The following is a 17,542-nucleotide window of genomic DNA, read 5'->3' as shown; positions in this document are numbered from 1 at the left end:
GCTTTGCCTTGCAAGGCACAGGTCCTCAGAGGAGTCCCCAGCAGCCACACGCGGAGTATCTCTAAAGCATGGCCCGTGGGGAGATCTGGGGATGTTTCAGACTTGGGATTTACCCTCCAGGAGCTCACAGTCTAGTCAGGGAAACCAGATGGCACTGTGCTAAAGAGGGAAACGGCAAGAGGCCAAGAGTGCTGTGCACCACCGAATGGGTGTCCCCCTCCCCCACCCGGAGTGCCCTGGGACTGGGCCTCTGGGACTGGGCTGGGCAGGGGGAACCTCAGGTGGATGTGGCGGTTCTGGTGGGGAACTAGTTCACCTTCCAAAAATGTGCAAGCTGGGGTGGCTGAAGCCTTCCTAGCTTCTCAGCGGACCCAGATGGCCGAGGCCATCCCTGGCCTTGGTGACCCCAGGCTGGGGAGCCCGGTGGAAGCATTTTAAGCTTCCAGCTGCTGTAAGGTGACAGGGTGGAGCCGGAGCACCCATAGAAGCATCGAGGGGGGTCAGCAGGAGGAGGACCTTTAAGGGTGATGTGTGATGTGTTCTAATGCCCTTGGTTTATAGATGAGAGAGTGAGTGAGCCACCTGCCCAGAGTCACATGCCATGTGGTACAAAGCCTGAATTCACACCTGGGTCTCCTGGCTCCTAATCCAGTGCTGTTTCCAAAGGCATGGAGGACAGAAACCCAGGGGTCACTGGGACGTCAGGAGTAGGGGTTTACTAGGCCACGGAAAGGAGATGGTGCCCGGGAGCCAGGAAGTGGGACCAGGGCAGTGGCAGCAATCTGGGCATTGCCTGGACGGGCTGGGGAGGATGACAGCTTGTGGTGACTCTAAGCTGAGCAGGGCTTTAGGGTTTTTCTGGCCTAATCCTGATTATAGATGTAGTGGCAGGGCCTGGTGAAGAAAGCAAGTTGCCTGGTATCCCTGAGACAGATGCTGTTAGCCGCAAAGCCAGGTCTCCTCAGGCCCATGGCGGGGCTTGTTCTGCAACCCCCATCACCAGCCCTCAAGACCGCCAGTCCCCTGGCCCCACAGGGCTAGAAACAGCCTGAGCTAAGGGGCAGGGTCCAGAGATCCGGTGACGTCTCTGTGTCTGAGCTCTGCAGCCTGGCTTAGGGAACACCATGCCCTCCCCAAGCATTTGTAGTTGGGTGGGTGAAATAATAAGAGCAGCTCGTACTCACTGAGCACTTCCTGTGTGCCAGGCACTGGTCTAAGCACTTTATGTGTATTGTTTCATTAAGTCTTTGCAACAAACCACGAGGTAGTCCAAGCCCTCAGTGAGGGTAAGAGCGAGGAAGGCAGTCTGTGCGTGAAAGGAGCTGAGGCGTCGCCAGGACCCTGCCTCAGGTCTGAGGACACCCTGCTGTACCAACAGTGACTCGTTCAGCACTTACTCTACTCCAGGCACTGCTCTGGGTACTTTGTCAGGTCCCATTAGCCTCACACAAAGCCTGAGGCCCATCCTGTCCCCATCCTCTATTGAACAGATGGGGACTGACACAGAGATGGCAGTAACTTGCTCGAGGTCTAGAGCTCCTAAGTGACATCGCTGGGTCCAGACCTGGCTTCCTGGGTGCAGTCTGTGCTCTTAACCTCTGTGCTGGGCTGCTTCTCTGAACGTGCCCCTAGCGGCCAGGATGTTAGAAGCAGCGCAGAGGCAGGACTGTAGGTGGGGGGAGCTGAGAGCAGAGGTTCATATTTCTCCGTGGGGCTGGGCAGGAGAGGGGAAGTGGCTGTTCACATAGTGGGTCACGTCAGGGCCAGCCTGACTCCCCATCCATGACAGCAGATGGGTGTGCGGCAGCGGAAAGAGGGACTTGACAGCATGTCCCCGCTTAGAGTCACGGCAGCCGGAGAAGAGGGAGGCCAGGCTTGTAAAACCCTTACTCAGCCCCTCCTATTGGGTCAGCTGACATGGGAACTGGGGACAGAAAGAATTTAGGGGACCTGCATGTTTCAGGAGTGGCTGCTATGTAAACCCCAGCGCTCTGCAGAGGGGCTCCCCACCACTGGGCTACACCAGAGTTCGGGGTGAGAGTCAGTGGCCAGGGAGGGTCATGACTCTAACCTCTGTTCCTCCTCAGGAGACTCTCCTCCCAGCACCCCCATCCTGTCCCCCTCCCACCAGGTACACAAACACACAGTGGCCCAATTGCCAAATATGGCCATCTGAGCTTTGGATGTTTGCTATCAATATTTTATGTTCAAACAACACTGTCTAAATAGCACCTATGACATACAAATGGATTGAGGTTTTGACAAGCAAATAGCCCAATATGATACTGGGGTGATGAAGGGAGAGGGGCAGTGAGGTCTGGAGGGACCCCAGGCACAGTAGCCACCCCCCTGGAGTCACGCCCCGGGTCTGGTGGATTCCACGTGCAGTCACCAGGAGCCAGTGTGCTGCGTACAGGGCTGAGCTGGGGGAGGTGCCCCCCAGACCGTCCTAGGTGTCCCTGGGCCTCTGGGGAGACACCAGGGGAAAAGGCAGTGGGGAGCGTGCTCAGAGCCACTGAAGGCCCCTCCCCTCCCTTCTGGGAAGACGCTGTAGGCGGTAGGCCAGTGGTCAGGCCTCTAGGGTCAGAAGGGCCGAGGCAGGGGTTGGCAGGGCACTCGCCGGGTGGTCTCCACCATTCTTCCTTCCCATGTGAGCTGCTCTGAGCCCCCTGCCCAGCCTCCCTGCCTACAGGGTGCTCAGTGTGTTGAAGCACTCCTCTGCCCTCCGTCGCCAGCTGTCACCCTCCTGGGGTCAACCACAGCACCCCTGTGCTGTCCCTCTGAACTGGCCCCCAGCCCCAGAGCCGTCTGAGCAGGGAAGGACACCTGGCCAGGGTGAGAGGTGAAGGCCCGGTCTTGGGCACCTCTCACCTCCCTTTGCCCTCAGAGGCCTCTGTCTCCCGGAGCCTCATCCCCAAGCTCCTTCCTTCCTGGCCAAGAGACCACTCATTGTCCATAAGGTCATGAACTAGTGGGTCTCAGTTTCTCCATGAACAAAATGAAGGGGTTGGACATGATTTTCTCCGAGGACTCTTCCAGCCCTGACCCTGGGCAGGTTGACGGTTCCCTGCCTGCCTTTGCCGCCCCCGGCAAAACCCCCAGGGATCAAGGTGTTGCTGTCTGCAGGCAGAAAGCAGGTGCAGGTGTCATGAGCCAGTCTGACAAGCTGATGGGAGGGGTCCGCAGGAAGGCAGAGCGGCCCAGCTGTGGAGCATGCTGGGACCTCAGCTGATGGGAAGGCAGAGGGTGGGGAGAAGAAGCGGTTGAAGCCAGGGCCGGGAGCTGGCTGGGGAGCCAGGGGACAGACACCTGGTGTCCAGTGTGTCCTGGGGACACTGACCCATTTGTGTTTGTTTGGAAAGTCTGGTGGTGGAGGGGGGCCAGGGCAGCAGGGGTGACCAGCTGAGGTCTTATTAGCAGCTGGGTGAGCAGCTCACCGTGGTTCTAAGTGGAGCTGGTCACAGGGGTCAGGGTCCAGCCAGTTTCCCCAGTGAGAACAGGGCTGGCTGTCAGGTCCTGGGTGCTCCCTAGAGCGGGCAGGCTGACGGTAGACCACTGACCAGTGGGGCATCTGAAATGGCTTTCCTGGCTGTGCCTTGCCAGGAGCCTGGGCAAAGTCAAGGCAACAGCTTCAGGGTTAGCATCTGTGGTTGGAGAGGCCAGGACCCCATGCCAACCATAAAATTGTCTTTGTCGTGCCATCCGACAGCACCTGCTCCCTGGGCAGGCAGGCCTGGTAGTGGGCATGGCGTCAGGGTGGGTGTTTGGAGGTCAGTGGCTGCCCCTTGCAACTCACCATCTGGAGCCCCCTTCTCCCCTAGCCCAGGCCAGTTCCAGGCAGAGAGAACTGGCCCCTCGTTGCTTGTCAGGAAAAAAGCGCTTCACCTAGAAGCCTAAGAAATTGACAGGGTCGATGGTAGCTGCTGGTTTCCCGAGCCTACAAAATTGGCAGGGGTGGCAAATGGGGGTTTTCTGTAATCCTTCGCTGATGGATTAGATGGTAGGGCAGATCTCCCAGGAGCAAAGGATGACCTTGCGAAAATGTGGATGTCAAAGGAAGAGAGAAATAATCCCCCTTCCTCAAACTGCTGCCAAGTCAGCCTCCCCGGCGCTGCAGTAAGTTGATGGGAACTTTGCTGCCGTTGCCTCCCAACTCAGGAGGCTGTAGCATTTGACTGCATGATAAGAAATTGCCAGGCTCTTTTAATTACAATTATCATCACCGTGGATGTCTCTCTTAATTACTTTCTTATAATTAGCTGTTGCTTTTTCCTCAGCATTTGTGTTCTTTGCAGATTTGCTGACATTTGAGAGCCCCAAAATAGGGACATCTGGGGAGGAGGGCAGAAAGGTGGGGGAAAGGGAGGGGAGCCTGTTCTTTTCAGGCAGCCTGATAAATTTGGGGGCCTTTGCAGAAAGATATTGGGGAAAGCAAAAGATGGACGTGATGATCCCTTCCTGGGCTGATGGAGAAGAGAGCAGGAGTGGGGATGTAGGGCTTGGGGCTTGCAGGTCTCCACGTGTTAAGTCTTACAGGAAATATTCTTGAAAAGCTCCCATATCTCGGGCTGGGGTTTCCTTTTAGGAAATGGGGGTTGGAGGAAGCATATTCTTATTGGACCCAATTTGGAGTTAATTAAATGACTCAGGTCTAGAGTAGTTTGATTTCCCAAAAGCCAGTGATGCACTCTGAGCATCCCTGGGCCCCAGGGAATCGTTACAAAGTGGTTTCTGCTCCTTGACCAGGTGGTTGATTCTCACTGTCTGTTCCTGTTCTTTCTCCTTTTCTCCCGGCCCCCTGCAGCCCTGTGCACCGAGGAGTGTGTGCATGGCCGCTGTGTTTCCCCGGACACCTGCCACTGTGAGCCTGGCTGGGGAGGGCCCGACTGCTCTAGCGGTGAGTCTTGGGGGGTCTTGGGGGGTGGAGTGGCCCTCTGGCTCTGGCTGGGGAGGGTCCATGCTGCATTCGTCGTGTTGGTCTGTGGCTGCCCAGGGGAGCATGGGCATCGGGGAGGAGGCGTACCTGCAGTTTACCATGTGACATTGCTCGGGTGGAGGGCGTTAGAGGGGTGTGGGGGTGATGGTCTGTGGAGGTCTGGAGGAGCAGAGTGTGTTGTGGGTATAGTAGGGACTTGTGGTGGTCAGCTGTTCAACTCTGACTTTTGATGAAACACCTCTAGGTTCGGTTTTTAAGGATTGAAGTGAAATTGAAATGCCACCCAAAGGTGCAGACCCGGGAGGTCAAGACCTGCTCCTTGGCTTTGCCGGTCCAAAGGCTCACTCAGTTTTGTGGGTGCTCACAGAGACTCAAGGGACTGAGTCATGAGACTAGTGGGCACTGGGGTGCCTCTGAGTCCCCACAGGCAGGAGAGCAGGACACCTGTAGGGGTAGGTCACTGTGCTCCTACATTTCTCGAAGTAGACAGTTCACATTCTCCAGGAAAGGCTTCCTGGTCAGCACAGACTGGGCAGGTGCTCCTGGGACTGACCGAGGGTCCCCCGCAGTACGGGGTACTGTACCCACTGTGGGGCTGGCCCTGAAAGGGCAGGGTACACCCAGCCATTGCTCAGGGAATTTTCTGTTAAAAGCCCAGATAAAAACTCCTCCTTCTCCTCTGGCTCATTTCCCCTACTGTATACTCTATGTACTGCTATATACAGACCCCCTCTCCGTTGGCACACATCACAGTCAATGGTTGGTTCACGGTACAGTCTTACTTGGTTTTCAAAGAGGCCTTGATTAGTGTAAAGCCCACTTTTCTTCCTTCTGTGAGCAGGGTTAGACTATTGTGGTATTGTGGCTTACCTGTGACTTGAGTAGATAACACAGCTAGGCTGATCCCGGAGGGGTCTCACCCCATTGTTTACCTATTTTGGGGAGCCACCTCCCTATTCAGTGTCTACAGCGGGCATGAAAACTTGCAGAGGGGAAAGGTGGGCCCATTGGCCCAATGTGGTGCTCTTGCTCTTTCCCATTCTCTCTGCTGGGATAGAAACATCTGTGGTCCTTCTTTCCAAAGGCCTTGACTGGAGCCTCCCTGGCTGCCCAGGGCATGAGAATACACCGGCCAAAGAAAGCTATTGGATGTGGTTTTGTTTTGAGCCTGGGTGGTTATCTTGGCTTAGAGAGTCCAGGATCTGTCTGGGGTGCTTGAGAGACGCTCTCCAGGGCAGTGGGGCCTCTGGTGACCACGTGGCCTCCTCCTTCTACTCGCTTTGCTGCTTTGAGGTGGGCCCTGCTGAGAAACGGGTCCAGGGACTCTGGACAATGAAAAGCAGACCTGGGGCACCCGTGAGTTTAATGGAATGTCTTTCTGTGAACTACAGGAAACGTGCTGAAATGTCTGAGAGCATTGTGCCCTGTGTCCGTGTTTGGTTTTGTGTAACTTTGCGCACAATGCATCTTTGATAAGAACTACCTAACTTGGATTTGCTGAGCCTGCTTGGACGGTCTGCTTCCTGCTGCTGGGTTATCGTGTTGAGGGCAGCCTGTTGGAGGGTGACATGTAGCCTGAGTCCTGGGGTCTCTGAGTGAGTACAAGTCGCCAATCAGTGCAAACAGGTTTGGTGCTCACTATACAGTGGCCGCGCTGGGCAGGGGCAGGCCCTGGAGGGTCTCTCGGACCCCGTCTGCATCTCCCAGAGTTCCGGTCTGGTGAAAGGATAGAATGAAGGTGGCAGTCCTTGAAAGGGACTAGGCAGTTTAGAGAAAATCTTTCCCCTAGTGTGAATTTACCAAGCATGCAGGGAGCTGGCCTTGTTACTTTGCAGTACAAAGCGGGGCTGTCTCATTTCCCCACCCCCAGTTCAGTCATCAGACTTGGTGCTGAGCGACTCACAAGCTGTTTCCTTAATTAAATCCACCCTCGTGGGTTAAAGAGCCACCACCCCTAGGTTTACTCAAACGCATGTACTACCCAACCCAACATAGGAAGTTCTAAAATGAGTTCCCACCCTGTTTTGAGGGATAGCAACATTAAGTTAAGGGAATCCCCAGACTCTCACTTTCACAATCAGAGCATTGACTGTTTAAATGCCTGCCACGAGCTTTCCAATCTCTGCTTCAGTCTGTCCATTAGCAGGGGGCTTCCTGCCTCCTATGGAAGCACATTCTGACTGTTGGAAAGTTTCCCCTTAGGTTGAGTGGAAATTTGTCTCCAGCTTCTCCAGTTGGTTCTCACTCATGATGAAGTCCAGGGCAGGGGGATGGATTGCCACGACCCTCCTAGCCATGTCTAGAATTTCTCCCAAGTTGCCCAGTAGACAAGACCACAGACTGTGTGAGAAGATGTTCATCTCAGAGTGGTTGATCTTAGCCCCTGAGGCTGCATAGAAGAGACCTGAGTGCCCTCCCATGGGGCAGCCCTTCAGGTATTAGAGGAAGGTGATTACTTCCTTCCCTAAGTTCCTGTGTTCGCAGCTCCTTTGTTTCTCACGTGAGGTGGCCTGAACTGCCTTCCTCATCTGACTTCTCTGCATTGCTGGTGGCCTTTGCTCCTCCTAAAATGTCATCCCTAGATCTGACCCCACAACTGCTGGCTTGCATGGAAGAATAATAATAGAGAAATGGATTCTTTATTGACTTTCACTCTGCATTAGGGACTTTATCTTCCCATTGAATTCCTTCACAGCGAGGAATTATTATCAGCCCCATTTACAGATGAGAAAGTTGAAGCACAGAACGGTTAAAGAATTTTCAACAAACATATGGCTAGTAAATGGTGAAACTGGGACTATCCACCAAGAAAAACCTGAACTCTTAACTGTTATGTTCTTCTTCCTGTGGGTGCTCACCCTCTTTTAATACAGCCTAAGGTTGAAATAGGCCTTTGATGAGAAAACATACTCACTCACAGGAGAAGGAAGGATCTTTGTGAAAGATGTGGCCCTGTAATGTTGTTGTGGAGATAGATGAACGAACTATGGGACACAAATTGCTACTAGATTTATTCCAAGCACTTTGAGCCTGCTTGCTATTCTGCTGTTGGATGTCTACCTGCCTGTGTGTACCTCAGGACCTTTGCGAGGCCTGTGTCCACGGGGCAGATGTCCCAGTTGGCACAGTGTGTATCTCTGAGATGTCTGAATGGGATCTGTCCATATACATGTGACACCTTACAGGGAAGGTTTGCTTTTTGTTTAATTGAAAGCAGCTTTCTTGTTTGTTTGTTTCCTGATTCTAAAATTATATCTCTTCATGTTCAAAAGAAAATTCACACTGTACCGAAAGCATAGGCACAAACGTTAGGCTCCCATATCAGAGATCACCACTCCTGGCATTTGGGGAACTTGCCCTCCTTGTCATTCCTCTACACGCCTGCAAACTTAGAGATAGATCTGTATACACCTTTTATGATTTAGAGCGAATGTAGGTACTATTCTGTAAATTGTTTTTTAACTTTATGTCATATACTCATTTCCTTGTCAATAAGCATGACTCTCCCTTAAAATTCTTCATGGCCTTATAGAATTTCATGCTATGGATTCCCAAAAGTATTTAACTAGTCTCTTGTTGATGGACATTTAGGTTGTTTCTGATTTTTTCACTACTCACCACCCTTTATTCAAGCTCCTTAGGGCCTGTTGCTTTCAGGATTAGCTTTTTCAGAGTTTAAAAAGTATATGGTAACTATGTCTTATATGACATATACTCCCAGAGGGGTCTGGGCAGCACCCTGGCATGAACATAGTAATATTTCTGAAGTGACATATGACTGATAATATCTACTGACAGAAAGACCATACATAACCACAGATCAGTTCCATGAAGATTCTGCTTCCAAGAGAATTTTGGTGCTGAACTTTGAAAAACATTTCTTTAGGACTTCTTAGGGATTTTTGGACTGTGGACAAGGGACTGTGGCTGTGTGTGAAAATGCTGTAGCGATTCTTCTTGTGCGTATATCTTTGCCCACTTGCCCCTGTTCATTCTTAGGATAAATTCCTGGAAGTGGCAGGGAGGGAGGGTTATAAAGATCCATCACCCTACTGCCTGCCTCTGCCCTGCCCTTGTGGCTGCCAAGGGATTTATGACTTTGACGGTCATAAAAGGGACGAATCCAGCACTGGGGTTTGGGGGTGGGGGCCTTTTCCTTCTTTTACAGGCTTATAACCCCATAATCTAATTTCCTTAAGGCCTGGACTCATTTCTTTCCGCTTCATAAAGGAAGCGAAGTGATGCTGATTTGCCTGGTGGGGAGACACATCAGCTGTTGTGAATAATTCCAAGATGTTAGACGGACCCATGTGGGGAAATAGAGTGGCTGCATGCTTGGTCATAAACCTCCATCCCATATAATAATGAAGAGTAAAAGGATGAAATGTCAGTTTACACTGAATAAAGACAACAGGGTAACTCTTATTAAATTGCACTAATCTCACAAGTGGAGATAAAAAGGAAAAAAGTTTGCCTATATTGAATATCTAGCTTTTTAAAGTAATTAGGAATATTAAAGCAGTGACAATGATTGAGATAGAAACATTATTCATAACTTTTATTTCCGCACTGGGCAATGATCCAGTATATTTCATTTATGAGGTTTCAGCTGTAAGGAGAGACGTGAGCCAATTCCTAAATTAAATATGCCCTGTTAACTTTTATAAATGATACCCAAGAATCAACTTGGAAATTTAAGCCTTGATCGTATTATTTAATTACTGTCTTTCCTGGGTCCTGCTTCTGCTCCCCCATCCCATGGTGCTTTGTGGTTTGGCTTCTGGGCTGTAGAACATATGTTTCCGTTTTGGTCTCTGGCCTCCCCAGAAGGAATGGCATAGATATGAGACAGAAGCCTGCCCCTCCATTTTCCCACCCCTCCCTTCCACATTCTTAGATTCACTGAACTGATATTATTCATGTGTACAAAGTACAGGACAGTAAAAGCTCACTACACAGTGTCTTACTGTCTGGTGAAAACTGCCCCCCACCCGGTGCTGGGCACGAGGCAGGACTGCAGTCCCGAGCAGCGAAGGCAGCAGGAACCACTGTGGGCCACCACCTGGAATAGCTACTGCCAAATCCAAGTGTTCTTATCTTGAACAGGATGTGGGCCCCCCTGCCTGACTTGGCTTTCAGCTATCTCCATAGGTAAAAATAAAATATTTACCAGCTCAGAAATACATCCATGCTCCTAAACTAGCCTGGGACCCTTAAGGTCAGTGCTTTTCAAACGAAAGTATATGTTTGCTAGAGACTTTCCTATGTGTGTGGTAAAATATACATAACATAAAGTTACTATTTTAACCATTTTTAAATGCACAGTTCTGTGGCATTAGGTACATTCACATTGTTGCGCAACCATCATTACCATCCACTTCCAGAACTTTTTCATCTTCCCCAACTAAAACTGCATACCTGTGAAATACTAGCTCCCCATTCCCCACTCCTCCCAGCCATAAGCAACCACCATTCTACTTTCTGTCCCTTAAGAATTTGACTACTCTAGGTATCTAGTGGAACCATACAGTATTTGTGACTCGCTTATTTTGCTTAGCATCATAACTTCAAGGTTCATCCATAGTGCAGCATGGGTCAGCACGTCTTTACTTTTTAATGTTGCATAGTATTCCATTGTGTATAGACCACATTTTGTTCGTCCATTCGTCCATCAATGGACACTTGGGTTGCTTCCACCTTTTGACTGTTGTCAGAAGTTAATAAACTGTTATGTTTTCATCTAACAGTTTCATGGTTTTAGCTCTTGCATTTAGGCTTTTGATCCATTTTGAGTTAATTTTTGCATATGGTGTAAGGTAGGGGTCCAACATCAGTTTTTTTTGGGTGGATGTCAAGTTTTCCCAGCAACTTTTATTGAAAAGACTTTTGCTAGAGATTCTTGAAGCTATAGAGTTTAATTTTTTTTACCATGTAATGCCATATTAGTCATCAGATAAATAATTTAACATTGCTCCTTGTATTTAAATAAATACAGATTTATTGTAGAATTAAATGCAGAGTTGGCATTTATTTGAAAAACAGAAATGTGATCTTTTGAGCTTTTAGTGGACCTTTGGGGCTATGCCACTAGTGGTAGAAAAGGCAACAGGACCGTAACCAGAATTAGATCTCCCAGAGTTGGTAACTGTTTACAAGGATGGTTTAGAGAGGGATCAGGGCTTGAAGCCCTTTCCCCACTGCATTTTTAGGAATTCTATCTTCCCTCTAGCATGCTGAGCTTCTGAAGTACCCGCACAGTCTGTGTCTGGGCACCTCAGCTCCAGATTGGCATAAGGGCTCTAGCTCAGCCCTTATACTACCTCACCTTGGGCATCCCAGCGTCTCTGCATCTTTCCACAGTGCTCAGTGCTGACCCTCCAGAGCCATGAGTCATATGAATCCCAGATTACTGTGCTTGGGCATCCTGTTTTCCTGAAGGTCTCTTCATATATCTTTCATATCCACATATTTCTGTAATGAAGTGCTAGGAAGTATGGTCTAGGATTGCACAACCAAATTTCTGGTCACTGAGATCTCATGATTTAACTTGAAACCATTGAATCAAGAGCTGGAAGGGACCTCAGAACTGTTCTGGTCCAGTCTTTCCATTTTACAGATGGGTAAACTGAGGTCTAGAGCAGGGAAACTGCTTGCCTGCGGTTGCCCAGGGAAGTAGTGGCAGAACTGTAACTTGACCCTGGGTCTCCTGACTCCCAGGCTTTTTGTTTCCCACTCGCTGCTCTGGGAGTTCAGGACTGGAGTCGTCTTAGAGACAAATAGTCTCCTATCAAAGCATACACGCCACTGGTTCTACAGAGTTTTGTGTAGATGATCTGAAGGTTCCAGACCCTTCTGGGTCTCAGTCCAGGTCTCGAGGACAGACTCATAACTACCCAGTCCCCAGACCAGGGCACTAGGACTGGGGATTCCCAGAGTGGTCAACCCTACCATCTGCCTGGCTTGAAAAGTACATCAGGGAAGAGTCCCTGTCTCGGGGGGCGCTTGCAAACACTTGTCACCGACGAGCAGGAAGGTGTCACAGCCTGGCGGTACAGGACATGGAGGCAAAGCAAAGGTAGAGGGTGTAGCTGGGGTTCCTCCCTGTCTCAGGCAAGCTAAGGCGCTAGAAAGGAGATGGGCAGGGCCAAGTGGAGGAATGAGTGGGTCTGGCCACATGGGTCTGCTGGGAAGGGACACTGCCGAAACGCTGGGGACCGTTCCCAGCGAGGGAGTAAGGAGAGAGCATGAGTGGTGGCAAGGAGAAGAGAGGAGGTCAGAAAGGAGCCCGAGGGGCCACAGGGTCTAAGCAGGAAAGAGATGGGGATTCCTGCTCCCACTGTGTACAGATGCTTCATGTAGATTATCTCATTTAATTGCTCCCTGCAGCTTGGAGAGGTCGTGTGTTACCTCTATTTCACAAACAAATCAGAGCTCAGGGAAGTGGAGTAATTACTTGCCCAGCTAGAGAGTGGCAGATTGGGATTAGAACCCAGAACCTGAGTTCTGCCCACAGCTCCATGCTGCCCCTGCAGGGATGGAAGTCCTGTGTCCTAACAGGACAGCTAGCTTTGGGTCATACGTGCCTGGGTGACCCTAGCTAAGTCCCTCCCTTTCTGTGAGCCTCAGTTTTCTCATGTGTAAATGGGAAGTTAGCACTGATATTTCATCTCTAAAATTCATGATGCTCTTTCTGGGAAGTCAAAAATTCAGCCCATCTGACCTAATCAGGGCCTTCGTGACCTTCCTGCTGACCTCTGGCAGAGGGTCTTCCCTCCCCTGTCTCCAGGCACCTCTGCCCTCCTGTGAGAAGCAGTGGGGAGGGTCCAGCCACGGGTGGGGGCAACCTCACGACTCCCATTCCTGGCCTTCCCCAGGGGGCTCCTGCTGCACTTGGTGCCTGTCCACGAGGGGATGTGTTCAGGGGCATCGCGCCAACCAGGAGGCTGCAGTTCTTGGTGGTTTTTCCACTACGCTGAGCCGCTGTCAAGGTCAAAGCAACTTCAGATGAATCACCACAAAGCAATTACACTTGCTGTTCCTCTCCTGCTGTTCTACCCAGCCCGCGGCGGCTCGGAACCACCTGGGCTCGGAACCGCCTGGGCAGTCTTTTCCCAGCGTCTGGGCCTGTGGGGCCTCCCGGATGGCTGCCCCGTGGCAGCGCCACACACTGGGCCACAGTCACCGTGATGGAACAGCAGGGAGCTCGGGATGCAGCAGCAAATGCTATTTTCAAGGTCTGTGCATGAGAGGAGCTGCTATTCTCAGAGTTCTAAATGGAAGGAATTCAGTAGCCAGGGCCACCGGCTCCGAGGACTCCATGTTCTCTGTCCCTTGAGTTTCAGTTAATGCACATTTATTGGGCACATCTCAGAGGCCAATGCTGCCAGGGGTCCAGGCCTGGAGGGGGGATTCAGGGATGAGGAGGGCGGAGCTCCCTTCCGCAGGACGCTTGGAGCAGGAGCCAGAACCTCCAGTACAGACAGGAGGGAGGAGGGGGGTTCTGCAGAGAGAAGGCGCCACTTTCCTGGGGAAGAGGAAAGCCATCATGGGAGGCTGCAGGGAGGAGGGAAGCAGACGTGCACTGTGGTCTCCTTTTATGAGGAAAAGGAAGCCCAGAGAGGTTAGGTGACGCCTGAGGTCCCAAGCCGGTGAGCTGCAGAGCTGGGCTTGTCTGACCTCCCATAGGCTGGGAGTGGGCAGGAAATGTGAGAACGGCCTGTGGGGAGCCTGTGATGGAGGCTGAAAGAGACCTTGTCCCAGCCTGAGCCTGGGGTCTGCAGGGCAAGGACGGCAAGAAGGGAGAGCTGCTGGCCTCTCTGTCCCTCTTTCTGCCCCTGGCTTCCCCCAAACCCCGCCCCCCTCTTTTTGAGACACCCCCACCTGGGCTGCACTCTGGTGAAGAGGCTTATTTCCTCCCTCCTAGGGGTTTCTTCCTTCTGTGAGTGCCCTTCAGGAGAAATGGGAAACAAGAAGGAGCAGGTGGCAGGGTGCCCTCCCGTCCCAGGGCCCAGACCATGGTGGGTCTTGAGGACGAGGCTGGGTGGGGGGCACCATGTGGAGACTCCAAAACACAGGGCTGGAGGCAGCCGGTCCCCCTACTCCATCTCAAACCGAGGACCAGATCATGCTTCAGTGATGACACCCACCAGAAAAGGAGGGCAGACCTGAGAGCCCCCTTCCCAGGTCCCAGGGAGGCAGGCTGTGGGGCAGAAGGGGGCATGGGGCCACTACTCCCCAGGGAGTCACTGCTTGAGCAAGAGCAGCCTGTCAGGGTTTCACTCTGCTCCCTCTGCCTCTGTGACCAAGGAGATACTAGGACCAGTCCCATCTGAGCAGGGTCAGGGCTCAGGCAAGAGCCTGAAAGTCAATGTATGGCCTATCCTGAGAGTCAATTTTTGTACCTGAGAAAGCCAAAAACTGGATAGCCTGGAGTCAGTGTGAGCTGTGTGTTCGAGGGGGCTGTTACAGGGCGGGGGAAGGAGGTGCATTCTGCCCAATTCAGCTCCCACCATCTGCTCCCTGAGAACAGAATTAATAAATAGATGACACACAGGAGTCTCAAGAACTGGGAACAGGGAGGAGGGTGGGAGAGGCCGCCTGGAATGTGACAGGAGCAGAACAGGACTGGCGATAGCCAAACTGGCATCGGCGTGTGGGCCTGGCAGGCAGAGCCGCCACCCCTCCCCAGCCCCACTTGGGCATGTAAAGGGCATTGTGTCCCACATATGCATGCACTTTCCAGGGTTAGCACGTGGCCAGGTCTCCGTGGGAGGCGCAGCTCCCCGGGGAAGGGAATCATGCACAGCTCCTACCTGCCTTCCACCAGCCCTGAGGACTGGCCTGGAAGTCTGATGGGGAAGGGGAGGGAGCCAGTGCCCCCTCCCTGGGCCTCTCCAACACCCCCACCAACCCCCAAGACCGTCAGTTCAGTTCCAGTCAGCCCAGACCTGCCATCAGTGCCGGAAACCAGGCAGGAGAGGGGTGTGATGGTTTCTTTGCATCCCCCCACCTCCCTGTGAGGTGGGAATTACCTCCCCTGTTTTGCGTCTGAGGAAGCCACGGGCCAGGGAGTTTAAGTACCCGGCCCAAGGGCATACAGCTAGTAAGTGGCAGAGCCAGGACTTGAACCAGGCTGTCTCCGGGACCACACTCACAACTCTGGTTGCTACTTCTTTACAGAGCTCTTTGCCTTCCTTCTCCAGCCCCTCCCACACTTGGGAGGTAGGGAGGTGGCTCAAGTGCAAACCAGGCCATATCACTTCCCTGCTCCCCTTTGCCTACCAGGAAGTGCTTCAGCTCCTTGGCCAGGCCTTCAGGGACCCTCTGGGTCTGATGCCCACCAGGTTGTCAGTCTCATCTCCCATCACCGCATCCTCCTTTACCCCCCCCCACAATCCTCTATCCATTGACTCGTTGCTCGTTTGCTTTCAAAGCCCAGCTCAGATGCCACTTCTGCTGTGACACTGTCAGATTCCCACAGACCTTGACTGTATGTACATGGCCAGTGTGGTCCATGCCACCCTGGACGATTATTGTGTGTGTGTTTGCTACCTTCTCAGCCCCCAGCCCGAGACCCTCTCCATGGCAGGGCCCAGGACTGGGGCCTGGGGCCTGGGGCCCTGCCTGCTGCAGGCATGTGGTGACCACTCAGCACAGTGTTAAGGGGGACCCAGTGGATTTGCTCTCTTATTTTATCATGTTTTGGTTCCTCCAAATGATGGCCTACCAGTGCTGCGAGGACTGGGGGAGAGTGTGGGATTCTGGGCTGAAGCTTGGGAGAATTCAAAGCCTTGCCCCTGGATCTTTCAATGCATCTCACCTATCAAGGTTGCCCCGGCATGTGCTCCGAAGGATTGCAGTGTGAGGCCAGGTTGGTCCTTGAGAGGAAACAGAGATCACAGCTAGCTGCAAAAATGAGAAAGATGCCAAGAAGGCAGTTGAAGCAGAGCTCAAAGAAGGGTGAGATTTGAAGTTTCACAAGTCAAGTCTAAAAGAGAGGGTGTTTCAGGCAGACAGACCCATACAAGCAAAGGTATTGAATGGTGAGCAAGTCCATGTGACTGAAGCAGAGGGAGCCTGGTGTGGAGGGGCGGGAACAAGGCTGCACTATAGGCCGGGCCGGGTGGTGTGGTGCTCTTACACCAACATGCCAGCCAGACTGCACATTACTGCACAGACCAGGGCAGCTCCTGATGGGGCAACCTCCTGACTCTCTCTCAACTACCTGTGACCAGGTCTGGGCCTAGGAATGGGAACAGAGGGCAGGCTGGAGACTGATCTGCCCCTCCAGTCCTGGCTAGTCCCTCCAGGTCAGCAGGACCATGCTTTCCTCCCCCTGTTCTGACTGGAGGGGACTGAAGAACATATGGTGGGCCATCTTGGCATTGGTGGGAAGCAGATTGGATATGGGGGGACTGCTGTGATTGAGTCTGGTCAGGGGGTGACCCACAGAGGCCAGTTTGGATGTGTTCTGAAACCCTGGCCAGAACAGGGGAGGCAGACCTGATGGCCAGTGGGATGTCCAGGCAGAGCCCCTAGAACAGTCTTAGTGGCCCTCAGGATCTCTGACTCCCGGCAGTCCTGGCTCTCCACCTCCAGTCCTCAGACCCAGCGGGGCCCAAGGCAGGCAGCAACTTCCCTACGGCGTTATGACACCAGCAGAGGCAGCACGACCGGGGAACCTGTCCCCTCTAATAAGGGAAGCCCGTTCTGGCAGGCTGGGTAATAGGCCTCAAACTGAATAATTAATAAAGTTATAAAAATATGCCTACTATATGGCCAGAATAATTCAGCCCAATTAGAAGCAATTACTTCTTGCAGTTATGCCACTTTGTATTTTTTATGAACAGCTCTAGAAATAAGACAGGATTCCCAGGTTTGTTCTCCTGCTTGAAAGGCTCCTTTGAGACCCAGTTCTCTCTTGGGACAGGTAGATGAGGAACATCTATCTTTCCATCCACCTGTCCATCCATGCATCTGTCCAACTATGTGTCAGTTCATCCATCCCATCTCCATTCCATCTATCTACCATTCCATCTTTCCATTCATCTATCCATCCCTTCATCCATCTGTCCATCCATTCATTCTTGAGTCCCTTCCATGTGCCAGACACTGTGCTAGGTCCTGAGCATGTGAAGATGGGTAAGCCTCTGCCTCTGCCCCAAGGAAGTCCCAGCCCAGGCAAGTGGACCTTTGAGTAATGCAAGCTGTCATTCCTGTTCCTCTTCAGAGGTCCTGCCAAATGTTATTTTTGTCCTTCGTCTCTTTCTCTGTATCACAGGGATACATATAAAAATATCTGGACTTGAGTTAGGAGCTCGGTTCCTTCCCAAGAAGGTTCAGCTTGTTGCCCTACATTTGAGAGCTTGGGGATCTTCTGGCTTCAAAATTCCCACTGCCCTGGTCCCCACCATTTATCAGGTGGAAGTCAGAGGACATGGAACCCAGCCCTGTCCTGGCCTCTGCTTACAATGTAACCTGGAGAAGACACTCACTTGTTACTGGTCCATCTGTCAAATTAGAAGAATCCCTGTGTCACTGTGAGCTCCACAGGAGGACAGGAGTCAAGACACTTGAGCCACGAGTTGGAGACCCAAGTTTGTTTCC

At 52.1% G+C, this 17,542-nt stretch overlaps 1 protein-coding gene across 9 annotated transcripts in view; it reads left to right on the top strand.

The window, feature by feature from the left end:
• Positions 1-17,542, top strand: part of MEGF11 (multiple EGF like domains 11) — a 333,487-nt gene that overhangs the window by 153,951 nt on the left and 161,994 nt on the right. For all 9 annotated transcript variants that reach the window (XR_008992643.1, XM_036932243.2, XM_036932236.2 and 6 more), the window contains exon 5: positions 4,805-4,897. Coding sequence is in view for 8 of the 9 variants with exons in the window: in XM_036932243.2 (XP_036788138.2) it covers positions 4,805-4,897 (93 nt within the window). In the remaining variant the exon portion in view is untranslated. The remainder of the gene's footprint in view (positions 1-4,804; positions 4,898-17,542) is intronic.

The sequence above is a fragment of the Manis pentadactyla genome, chromosome 11 (assembly GCF_030020395.1).
Source record: "Manis pentadactyla isolate mManPen7 chromosome 11, mManPen7.hap1, whole genome shotgun sequence".
Lineage (NCBI taxonomy): Eukaryota > Metazoa > Chordata > Mammalia > Pholidota > Manidae > Manis > Manis pentadactyla.
This window is presented reverse-complemented; position numbering and strand designations above follow the sequence as displayed.